This window comes from Sipha flava, unplaced genomic scaffold (genome assembly GCF_003268045.1).
Source record: "Sipha flava isolate LNK unplaced genomic scaffold, YSA_version1 41_pilon_pilon, whole genome shotgun sequence".
Classification (NCBI taxonomy): domain Eukaryota; kingdom Metazoa; phylum Arthropoda; class Insecta; order Hemiptera; family Aphididae; genus Sipha; species Sipha flava.
Window position 1 is genome coordinate 1,124,231 of NW_020273144.1, and position 13,557 is coordinate 1,137,787.

The window sequence follows — 13,557 nt, forward strand, 5'->3', positions numbered from 1 at the left end:
TTGTAGTTGGGATTTCATAAATATATATTTGTTATGTTATATAGATTAATAGTAGTATATCTTTGTAAATGACAATCACGATATTCACGCGATGATTTAATTTGGTGTTTGTTTATATTAATATGCGCTCTGTTGCTTTGGAGAAACGGTAGTGTCAGGTCCAGTTATAGTATGCGCCTTCTTAACGATTGCCAATTTAGAATGAGGATCTCGGACGGACAGTTGGCCGTACGGTGGTTCCCGGGTACCGTGTAACATCAAAGTCCATTCTTTCAAGAACCCGGTGTGCACGATATCTTCCTCTTCTTCTTCATCATCGTTTTCATCCGAAGCCAGCTGGTCTTCCGAAATAGTTGTAACGCTACTCAACGTGGAACCCACCTTAGCCGTTGATCCCTTGCTTGCAGATGACCCCCCGCCGCCATTGCCAACTGTATTTTGCTGCGAAAATGGTTTCGACGAAGGCGTATTGAATTTGACCTGTGCGTGTAAATTTATTAATACTAGGGTTAGAATTTTAATGCACGAAAATAAATCAGTAAAATGTATCAATAAGATAATCAAAGATTATCTTAAAGAAGTTCATTGAAAATATTTTTTTCTTTTCAGTTCAAGACATTTTCATATTATATAGTGTTAAATAAGGCACATAAACAATATGTAGAAATTAAATGTCTTTATATTTTGAGTTTTAAGAATCATATTATTATAATATTGTATTTATACATACCTCGAGTGTCCATTCGCCCCACGGATATTCACCCCACGTGTGTGTTGTCATAAATGGCCATTTTGTAAATCCATCTCTTCTATCGTCGTCATTAGGTCTCCTACTTAATATCATTGACCTGCAAGTATATATGAACATTAAGCATGTAATTATTATATTAATAATACTTCAAAATGATCATGATTACCTTGTCCCCATCGGAGATGTCAAGTAGAGTTCAACATCACCACGTCGAGTAGAGTTGAGTGTAATTACAGCTTGTACATGTTCTAAATATTTGACATGGGTATCGGTACCACGGCATGCATCAGTTTTCAATTTTAATATGATACCAGATTTACTTGTGAATTTTCTAAATTGAAATTATTTTACTACTAATTTATCCAACGTTTTATTTGTTCTAGTTACACATTTATATTAATTAACATTATAAGAATTATATATATCGAATTAAATTTATTAATAAATCTACATGGCGCATGAGACTTAAGTACATTATAATATATGCCACACGCTCAAAAATTCTTAGCTAAGAAAATTATGTAATGCATTAATACATGGTCCAGCATACCTCATTTTCGTGTGCGATCCTCCTTGACAGTGGTATCTAGCGGGTACAGTATGCCACTGTCGGGCAAGAGAAACCATTCCTCCAGCATCAAGTACTCCGAATCCAAACAAATGGTTGAATTCTAAGCCCACACCGTTCATGGTCCACTGGAATCGATGTTTAGCATCAAACAACGAATTTCTTTTAGAAGTCAATACGGTCAAATGTTGTATGTCTCTCCATGTCAATTCAGGGCTGTTGAAAAATAGCAAACGAATAATTATAGTTAAACTCACTTCAAAATCAAAATATGTTATTCCAACACTTAATGATAAAAAAAATAATTGTCAAAAAGGATCAACATACTTTGCTTCCAAAGCTAAAGCGAATACGCCGGCAGCTTCTGGTGCAGCTGCTGATGTACCACTATGTGATTTAGTACATTTTCCATATAAATCTGTAGTTGCCTGAAAAATCATAAAAAAAGTTAATAATAAATCATCGTTTACTACTTATACGGAGAATTTGTTTTAATAACAATTTGTTAAACGTGTTAAAAATACGTTATCAAGTAAATAGTGCAATTATCCATTTACGTATATACGTATCATGTTAAAACTTACAACTCCGGTGTTAGGATCCTTCGCTCCGTTACTAAAAGTCGATGCCAGCGTACTTGAACAACTCTCGTCATAATGAGCATTCTGTCCGTCATTTATAGCCGAATTTATCGAAATCGTCCACATACTAGCAGCATATCCATCACAGTTGCAGTCATCAGCTTCTCCACCATCACCACTAGCCCACACATAAATATTTCCTTTTCCACGACGACCCTTAAAAAATATAATCGTTACAACGGTTTTATCTGCAAAGTTGTAAGTTTTCAAGTTCTATGTGGTCATTTTTCTTTCGTCTGTTTTTCAATACATTTATGTAAATTTATTCATACGTTTATGTTTAACGTACTTCATTAACACCCCGTACTATAGCTCTCATAGTGGCGTTCCTAGGACCGTCAACAGTTCTTCCATCATCCGTGGGACCCCAAGAAGCACTATAAATATCAATCAGATCCGGTTCGTGGCCCATACTATTAGCTTCGATAAGATCGGTCATGTAAGGTTGGTCGAGCATTCGAATTCCTGTGACCAGGTAAAGTATTTGATCGTTAAAAAAATAATCCGTTTGAATGTAACTATTATTTTCATAGATATTAAACATATTGATTTTGAAATTTAATAAAATTACCGGCGATTTTCGAGTCGTATGCCACGCCAGTACCGCACACGTCATTATCGCGTGCGGCAGCTACTTCCCCGGCACATCTAGTGCCATGACTGTTGAACCAATCATCAGTATACCTTGGATATGGATATGGATCATTAGAGCTAAAATCGTAGCTCGCCCGTGCATTCTAAGTGAGTGTATATCGATCACATGTGATTTTCAATTGCAGGGGAATGGGTGAAAATTGGGACAGATACATATAAAATCATAATATTTTATATAAGTTACATAATTATAATATCTAATATTGCAAATAAAATATTAAACAACTCACGTAATTATATTTTAAATCTTCGTGTGTATAATCCACGCCTACGCATGAAGAAAAAAAAAAATAATATTAATACTCATACATTAAGGATTGTTAAAAATCCCATATGTCATATATAGACCTATCATATTTTAAAACTTTTTAATCTCACGATTAATATTTAAAGATTAAAATAACTATTTATTTTACTTAGTACAATTTTTAATTTTTTTTGTTTTTCGATCAATTGTCAATAATATATGTGAACATATGATAATAAATAATGCGTGAATGGTAAGATATATTTTATTTGATTCTATATTTACAACTTTCTGCTAGGAAATCACTATTTATCCAAAGCTTATCTTCAAATAAATACGATGATTTATCAACACACAAAACATCAATAAAGAATTAATAAAAATTAAATTAAACTGTATTATAATGTTAATATGTTACGGCAGTTATTTTTATAACACTATTTACCGAACGGTTTTTGTGTTTTCGATAAATTCAACGGATAAATTATGATATAATAATTATTTAAAAAAACTATTTGGGCTTAATATTTTATATCTATTTTATATTCTACCACTTGTTAATTAATTTTTTAAGGTTTCCTTAAAGGCTTAGATGATTAAAACATTTCATCAGGGACGGAACTAGGGGGTGGAAGACAGGGATTCATCCCCGGGCGTAAAATATTAGAGGGTGTAATTTTTGTAATTATTGACAACTAATTTGATATTTTTAACATTGTTAAATACTGTTATTGGGTTAAAACTTAATAAGTATGATTGTATATTAATTATTGGAAAACAATTCTCGAGAAGAGTATTTGATTATTGGTCGTTAGTCGTTTTATAGGGCGTAATTTTAACATTTTCCCCGGGCGTAAAAATTCCTAGTTCCACCTCTGCATTTCATATAGGTAAATTATCACAAAGATAACAAAAATCTTAAAGATGCTTTTGTTAAAATTTTTATTAGATTTCATAGTTTTAAAGAGAGAAAAAATAGTATTGTAGAATGACGCGATAATTTTGTTTCTCTTTAACACTGAAATCTGACAAAAATTTGAACAAAAGCATTGAAATATAAATAGGCTGTAATATTTTCCAGTTTGTAGACTAAGAAAATACTATTATATATAACATACATATTATTAAAACTATAGTTTGTAGTTAAATAGTCGTAGTTTATGTCATAAATAAATACTACAATTATCGAATGTTTACTTAAAACATTCGATAATTACCCAAATTAAAAAATATTACGAGAGACGATGCTTTGATATGGATTATTAGTAGCTACTTAACATGTAATAGCTGATTATTTTGCCTTATTTGCGTGGTTATCTGTTACTTTAATTTAAATTCAATAGTTAATTATTATTCTATCAACAATCATTTATCATTATCTCATAACATAAATCGTGATTTCAATAAATGTTATATCAATTATACCGGAAACTTTGTATTTTATGACGAATATTTCATACTACAAATACATATTTAAAAAATAGTAAAATGTTATTTTTATATTTTTCTTGTACAGAAAAAATGTATTAAATTTAAATATTAAATTTATAAATGCCTTAACTTTAGATTTTCTTTTAAAATAATATTTGATCAATATAATAATTATTTCTAGAGAAGAGCAAAAATAAAATGTTATTACTAAGCAATATAAGTCTTATTTAACGCATTTACTTTAATAATATAATATTTTGTATCATACCCAAATTAACGAGTTATAAAAAAATTATATATTTCTCTATACCAGAGGGAACCAAACTTTTTCGGCCACGATCTACTGAAAATATACTTCACCTTTGAAGATCGACTTTCTTGGAACATTTTTTATAAACCAAAATAAAAGATAAAAACTATACAGATAACATTTATCGAAAAAATTTTCATAACCACCACGATTAATTTTCGTGCATATGGCCTAAAAATAAATTCTAACATGATCGACTCTGAAATCGTCCGCGATCTACCGTTTGGCCGCCCCTACGCTATACCTTTTTATTATAATTTTTCAAGTTAATTTATCGAATTTCAAAATATTTTTATATTTATTGAATCTTTACATCGTTATATGTTTGACCAGAAATAATAACTTGTACAATTTTTCAATCGAAATTAAAGTAATATTTGAGTAGTATTATTTTGGTATATTTTTGGATTATAATTGCCTTTTATTTCTCTTTCACTAATAAAATATACATGTATACCTATGTTATATGTTAGTTGAAATATTCAAAATAAAAATTCACAAATGCTAATTCGTGAATATTAAGATATTACAAATCGAAGTTGTAGTTAGGTGTGGTGAATAAAGCTAAACAGGTAATAATAATAGTCTTATTAATTATAAAAATTTCATGATTATATTTTAAATAACTTGTTTTTAAATATGTCGAACAAAGAAAAATCTGAATTGAATAATTTTTCATCAATTTTTTTACCACAGTTTTGACTTAGAACACGACGAGTGTTAATTTTGTGAATAAATAATTTTAAAATTTTAAATGATCATATGTACTATATGTGAATTAGATTTGTGTTGAATAATAATTAATAATTGTGTTATAATACCAGTTGAGTGTTTAAATTTATCTCAGTAAGGATATCGAGCAGTATGGTTTGCATTATACAATATTAGTAATTATTAAATGAAACTAATACCTGTAGAGACAAATAAGTAATAACTAATAATAATGCTAAGTATACAGTTTTAAAATTTATTTATTAGGTATAATGTTTAACTTCATTTGTATAATTATGAACATTGTAACTATTTAACTTATACTTTTAGTAAAAACTTTTTATTTTACAAAAACAGTTCTCCTGTAATAAATATTCTACTGATATTCTAAAAGTTTTAATTTAAGAGGAAAAAAATTAAATAAATGATTTCTAATTTTTGTTATCAAAAAATGTGTGACCCATATGATAAAAATAATAATTAGATATACTTTGACAGTTTTAGAATTAAATAATATGAGCTAAAAATACCAATTTTGGACGTTATTTTAATAATTAAAATTATTCCAGATAATTAAATACGTATAGTATATGATTAATGATAAGTTCATTTGTATATATATATATATTATAATGGTATGAGTATAATGATAATTATTATTTTTTTAATCCGTTTGAATTTTATGCCTCTATTTAAATATTTTAAATTTCTGTACAGGAAGTCTTTTTTTTAATTAACTTCTTTTTTGTATTTTTATTTTTAAATTTAAGTTCTTTATTAAAAATAAAACATTACATCATGACGATTTGTAATAATTTTTCCCATGTGAATATTTTTGAATGTTTAAATTTATAAGTATAGCTGTATTAATTTAAATTTGTATAATATATACTCATTATATTTATAGATAATATAAATATATATATTTTCTAAATTAAAATAGATCTCAATTTTATAGGTTTTTATATTTTTAAAATATACAAGAGATTTAAATTATTCTTATTTTAAACAAATGGTTTATAATTTTATTATTTTTCCTGTTTTATATATCGATTAACAAAAAACTATATTTATAACGATTTTACATTTTCAATTTTAAATATAAATACGTATTTTAAATTATATATTCACTATTAGTTATTAGAAATCTATCACTTACCATCATCCATGATAGCAGTAGTGACGTTTTTGCCGGAAACTCCCTGTGCCCAGGCTGCTCGTACATTCAAATCCAATTTTGGCTTACCACCGTTTTGTCCTGTATTCCTCAAATACCATTGTTCTTTAAATAATGGATCCATTGGTAATTTACCATAACGACCCAAGTCATCATCAATTTCTACGGATTTACTGAGATATCCGTTAAGTTTATCGGTCATAAATTCATCTCTATTATTATAAAAAGATGGATTGTAAGGCTTATAACCACGTTTCACTCTTTTAAATCCTGGTTGCTGATGAACTGACTTAACCTAAGAATATGAAGATAAATTGATATATCATGCTGCATTTTTGGAATTATTTAAAAAAATATAACTACTTAAAAATTTATATTTTCACAATTATAATCAACTTTTAAAAATTATGATTAAATTAATCGTATAGTTTTAAAAACTTACGGATGGATCTTTTTTCAAAATTAGAACGGAAGGTAAAGAACGACGGCCACGTATTTTGGGTAATCCATGATGAATAAATTGGAACTCGTCCTTAGTACCACGGATCTAAAATATAAATTCATACTCTTACAATAAGTGTATTCACTAATTGCACTTTTATTATATTCATTATATTACATCAAAGTAGTCAAACAAAATAGAATCGGAATAGATAAAAATAATTTATGTTAAGAAAGGTATATTTCGTTTATGAAATTAAATAACGTATAATAAATAGCACGTTAATTAGCTATTTTCTTATACTATCTAGAAATGGCTTGTTTTTTTGTACTCAAAGATAAAAATCACACTTTGAAATTTTTGATTTTTATCAGTCTTTATATAAAGTGTATTAAAACCATTTTATATATTTAATTATAAAATTATTAAATGAACTACTACTACCTTTATCATACTACATATAATTTATGGTTAGTGCACGGATAAAAATATAAACAATTAACGGTGTTAATGAATCTAATTTGTGAAGAATGTGTTTTTATTGAATACAATCGAATATTTACTGTAATAATCAAAAAAAAAAAAAATACAATTCTTTTAATACTAAAATACTATTATAATAATAACTAAATGTACCAATTTATAATAGTTATTATGAACATATTTATTTTATGTACCTAACGTAAAGATTATGCAATCCAATGTTTTAATAATGGATACGGTATTATATTATACGAAAATGTACAATATATACTTTAAGGTTAAAACATTTTTACCACAATCTTGTAATTCGTTAAAATCACAATGAAATTGTTAGTATAATAATTGGTTGTAAATTATTCGAATAAACATTTAATTCTTGTTGAAATTATAATTTGTAGATATAAAAGTATATATTAAATACCTAATATATAAATTAATAGTTTATATATAAAAATAAATAAATAAATGTATAGCATGGAATATTATTATATTTGTAATGTGGGTACAACCAGTTTCGAATTAAAAATCCATCATCAGGTAAATAAAAAAATCAATAAATCACGACTTAGTCCATTTATTTATATATTTATTTACGAGTGTTAACTATTTCCTAATTTTTATTTTATTATTTTTTTTTTTTATAATTTAATATTAGGTGTTATGAAAATGAACGTGAAGGGAAAAAATGAAGAGAAAGACCAAAAATGAGATGGTTGGATACGATCGAGAATGATATGAGGGCCATTGGTGTACGTGTAGGGGATGTAAAAAATCGAATAGAGTGGAGATTTAGAACAAGAGTGTCCGATCCCAAATAGCTGGGAGAGAGGCGAAGGCGAAGGAGAAGAAAAAGGATTTTAAATATAATAATATAAATAAAATGACATTTTTAATTTAGTAAAATCCCTGCCAGTGTTTACAAGTAACAAACGGTACCAACAGTTATATTAGTATATGATTAAATTTGAGGTAACTATTAAAATGTGATGTATTAATGATTAACTTGAAATTAGATTTTAAAAATAATCCGGTAAGAGTAAATCGGGAAGTAATTAAATTAGATACTTGTACAGTAGTACTCGTATTATGAAAATAAAACGTTCATAAGTGCAAAAATAATGTACTTTAAAATAATGTTGAATAAAAGATTATTATTTATTTGTTATTCAATTAAGATACGACAAAACAATGTTACTAATAGCTAACCTGACCCATCTAATTAAATTATAAAGCACAGACGTTAATTATTGGGCTGCTCATCTCACATGGTTCACTTCAGTAAAAACCACTGTTGTATATGATTTTTATTTATAATATATGCATACTTTTAAAACTTTTATATACTCAACAATTTATACTAAGTCTTAAACACAATATTTTATTTGACGAGCTATGCGCTAAACACACTAATAACTGTTCTTGGAGTTCAACCAGTATTAAAGTTATTACTAATCTATTAAATCAATTTATTATTATTAAATTAAACATGATTATATGAACTATATTTTTACAAAATACATTTTCCTATTGTTTACAGTCTATACTTTTGTAGGTTTTTTAAATTTTAATACTAATATACCTTTTAAATATAAGAATAATTACTTTTAATAAACAATGTGAAAACTGTAATTATAATTATGAAAGAATTATACTCATCATTACATCAATTGGCAATCATTGAGTTAATTGTATGATTACATAACAATCAATAGTGGCATCAGTATGGAAACATTCGTACGTTTTTTAAATTATGTATTCAAATATTTCCAATTTTTTAATCTGTATTAATTACTATAATGTTATAAATCTAATAAAATAGTCTAATTTTAATTTTTTATAAACTATTATTGTAAACTAGAAAAATCATATTTTAATAGCTTTTCAACAAACATATATAATAATTGTTTTGTAACTTTTAGAATATAAAAGTAAAATAGATTGATTATGTTTTATAGACTAAAGTTTTTATAAATAAAATTGTAAATATTTAATTATTGTAACAAAAAATATGAATAGTTTATTGATTTCATATGACCAATAACTACTCACTTATTCAATAAAAATGAAAATGTAACTATTTGCATGATGAAATTTAGTAATCTTCAGTATTTTTTTTTATCTATTTTAATTTTATCTCGGTGAAACATTTGAAAAATTATAATAATAATATTCAAGCATTTATATTTGTTGTATTTTTTGTTTAAATAAAAATCTGATAACATTTTGCACACAACTTTTGTTACATCCAAAAAAGCATTGATATTAAAATAGTATTACGACTTACATTGTTTAGTTTAATTTTTTTCATAATCTTTACAGAACTTATTCAAAGTTTTATTGTACACATACTTCGATGCATTTCATTTAAAGAACGTCACACCAGTAAATGTAGTGTGTAGGTTTAGTCTCAAACATTTATTGACGGACAGTCGTCATATTATGTAGTTTAAGATTATAATGTATAATGTAATAACTAGGACTCGGGTTTTAAAGCATATGCTTTTTATTAGATAGAAATCTAATTTTTATACATAATTTCGTTTCACGTCATTCTGATTTTAAATAAACTATAAACTTTAAAAAACTTTTTTTTCTTCTTTTTTTTATATATGTTTATTAAGTTATATTAAGCATAAGATATGTAAAAATATGCTTCTTAGTTATGTATGATAGTAATTACAGTTCTCAATTTATGTCAAACACAAAATACGGACTTTGGTTATTGGGTTATTTTTGTTTTCGTTTATCGATTTGATTATTATACATAATATGTATTAGATATAACATTAATATTACATATTATGTACTCTACGATCGATTCATTATAATGTTTACGTCTATAGTTATCTAACTACGGTTAATAAGTTTATAACATTGACCATTTCAACTTTTAAAAATGTTGGGTAAAGTAAATCTTGTTCTTTCAAAAAATAAGGACTGAAAACAATTACAAGACATTAATAACACACTGTGTGGTATTTCATCAAATATTGACTATATGGGTTTTATTTAAACGAAAAAGCTTTTATAAAGTATACAACAATCACTTCAGTGAATGTAAAGTGTTTGTTTTTGATATATAAAAACATTTTGTCTGATAATAGAGTTAGTTGCACTACTAAAAATCTAACTATACTCGTATATATAGTAGTCAATTCATTTATTAATTTCAAATAATTTTTCAATCTGTATTATTTAATTTTATTCCTAATTTAAGTACATTTTTTTCAATGGTTTTTTTTGCTCTTTTAAAATTATTTTACGCTTTTTATTGTTATTTATTTTATTTTAAAATCCAAACCATAATAATAACAAATAAGTAATATCATTGATAATAGAATATACAGATGCACCATCATTATGGAAATTGGTAGCGCCTACGTGGATACAGACACTAAACGTTGATGTAATCATTTTTATTCAACTTGATAGAAACAATTTTTCAACCATAAAAAGATGTGCAAGTTTAAAAACCTATTTTTATCAATGTTAATGGAAAAAATAAATAATTTAAAATGATAAAAATAAAAAAATAATATAAAAATATAAAAAAATGTTTTCATGTCGAATGTAAAAAATAATAGCGACGTCAACGTTGGCTTCTTATTTAAATAATAGTATTGCATATCTGTATATTCTAAAGTCAATGATACTACTTACACATTTTAGTAAGTTAAACATAACATATTGTATGTAAATAAAATTTGGGACGTTTAAAAAATTAATTTCGTACATTATTTACATACGTTATCAACATTTTACATTATTAATAGATTTGTCGCAATAAGGTTTTTTTTACATTAACAGCCCTTTTAATTGAAACAATAGTTTGTAAAGTACCTTCATAAAATATTAATTATTACATATCGCGTCTATATGGAGATGTATTTATAATATTTATTTATATTTCTTTTCAGTGAATATGAAATAAATTTGACAAAATGAATGTAGTTTACACGCGCATAATAAATTAAAGAACAGAGATAATATTTAATTACTAAAATTCAATCAAGTTATGTCAATCCCTTCTCAGCCACACAACTTGAACCTTCTGTCACTTTATAATAGCTTTCACTACAGCCATTAAAATATAAACCATCATCACTTATATTTATTTTGGAAACCGACCCACACGTCAATCAATCAATATATTAGAACTCTGACCATCTCATGGCAACTAAGCCACCCTCGCTCCTCCCTCGAATCACTGTAACATATAAGCTATACATGTATATAGTGAGCTAATATGAACACAAATATTGTTAGTAGTCGAGTGAAATAAAATGATTTGCAACTACTAATTTCCTTTCAATTTACTCCAAAGATCTAGACTGCGTAATTCAATTACATTTAAAGGAAGACGGTATTATATCAAGTATAATTATATTATACGTATTCTTCTGCAAGACATGAAAGTAATGTATATAAAACTATTATAATAATAATTGTTTATATCTATTTAATAGAATTATATGAATAAAGACGACGATGCCTGGAAATTGAATGAAATATAAATTACACTCGCAATGACGTCAGCAGGACTAGCGACAGAGGTGTTTAACTCCCAACCCCTCTTTACTCCCCCTGAATTCACCACCCAGTCTACACCTACTCTTGTACTTTTCCTAAAACTCTCGACCCCCTTCGTTTCCCACTCGAACCTCGGCCACCAGCGGTCGATATATTATTATGATATACAGCCCCAAGTCATCTCTTCCTCACATCCTTCCAAACATTATCCTTACCCACAGCCGCCGTATTAAATTAAAATACACCTGATGCTTGTCATAACCGATATTATCATCCGACGCTTATGGTACGGAAATCCGAATAAAGTTTATTTAGCGACACTTACTACTAATATAAATGTATACTATTATTTTTTCGTCAATCGAGTTACCTATATTAAACATTTTTTCATGTTAAAACAGTTGTGTGCTGTAGGCATGCGATAACTGACCTTTCAAACTAAAAAATATAATAAGTCATTCAAATATACTGTACAGCTATATGTCGCATATCGAATATTACATTTTTAACTTACGCGAAATATACTAGAACTATTCGACCTTTACAAGGAACATCTGCCTAAAAGAATCTTTGTCTGACGTCATATTTCTACTATCTATTTTATATTTATAGTATTTTATCTATATTATTCTATATTATATAATATATTTTGTACATCTATATTATTATGATCGCATACCTTGCCGACGTTTTCAAAACCGTTTCCTGCCCTCTTGGCCACTTGATGGGCCACCTCCTCGTCTACGTGACCACCAGAGTTGCCGCCATCGGAATTCGGACCATGCAGCTTCACGGAAAAAGTGTTGGTGTACAACTGGATGCCGGCTGCCATTGGTGGTTGCGGTAAAAAAGCGACGGATAACAGCGTTATAGCCGTGTAGGTCAACAACACAACAGCCGAGGACTTTTTGCGGCGGCCTGCGGCCCTGACAGCCTTGCAGTTGCCGTCGGTGGTATCGGCATCGCTGTTATCCGACTCGGCCATGGCCGTGATCGAGTGTCGGATTGGCTTGTAAAACCACTATCTGTCGGAAGAAAACAACGAGAAAGCGGTCAAGAAAAGGAAGCACGCGCAATCGTGTCCGATACAAAAGCGTTGCGATTTGTTTCGGGTCGACTGCGCAAGAAAATCGACACATGTCATTGTGATGGGTGGATGGGTACGTTGATAGGTAAGTAGTGATATTAATAATAATAATGATGATAATAGACAATAATGGATAATAGAAGTTATAATAAAACTAATAGCAATAGTAGTGATATTAATGAGAAACCAAAATGGCCATAACGTTACCTGTATAATACCTCCTGGTCTACTGCGGGTGTACAACACACTGAAGCCGCGCTCAGAAACTTTGTACGTAAATTTCGAAACTTCTCGGGTACTACGAGGTGGCGCTTTCATCCGCGGTGGCACATATCGGTTTTGGCACGGGGTGTGCGGGTGGGAGCTTTTTAACCACAGGGGGCGCCGGCGCCTTACCGAGCACACTGCATAACGACCACCGCCGCCCAGCACTTAATTTTTATACCTATATATGTTTAACATATTATTATTATTATTATTATTATTGTTGCTATATTATATGCTTTCGAATCAATATGACATTAT

General features: G+C 27.9%; 1 protein-coding gene across 1 annotated transcript; it reads right to left on the bottom strand.

The window, feature by feature from the left end:
* LOC112688971 (neuroendocrine convertase 2) lies at positions 1-13,343 on the bottom strand. Its single transcript, XM_025562431.1, has 13 exons — positions 13,240-13,343; positions 12,625-12,970; positions 6,933-7,037; positions 6,473-6,785; positions 2,845-2,882; positions 2,532-2,697; positions 2,250-2,425; positions 1,904-2,116; positions 1,647-1,747; positions 1,302-1,535; positions 918-1,082; positions 731-848; positions 1-480 (listed from the first exon to the last, which is right to left on the bottom strand). The coding sequence occupies exons 2-13, from the start codon at positions 12,928-12,930 to the stop codon at positions 118-120; spliced, it is 2,298 nt and encodes a 765-aa protein (XP_025418216.1). The 5' UTR covers positions 12,931-12,970; positions 13,240-13,343; the 3' UTR covers positions 1-117.
* Positions 13,344-13,557: the final 214 nt, after the last annotated feature.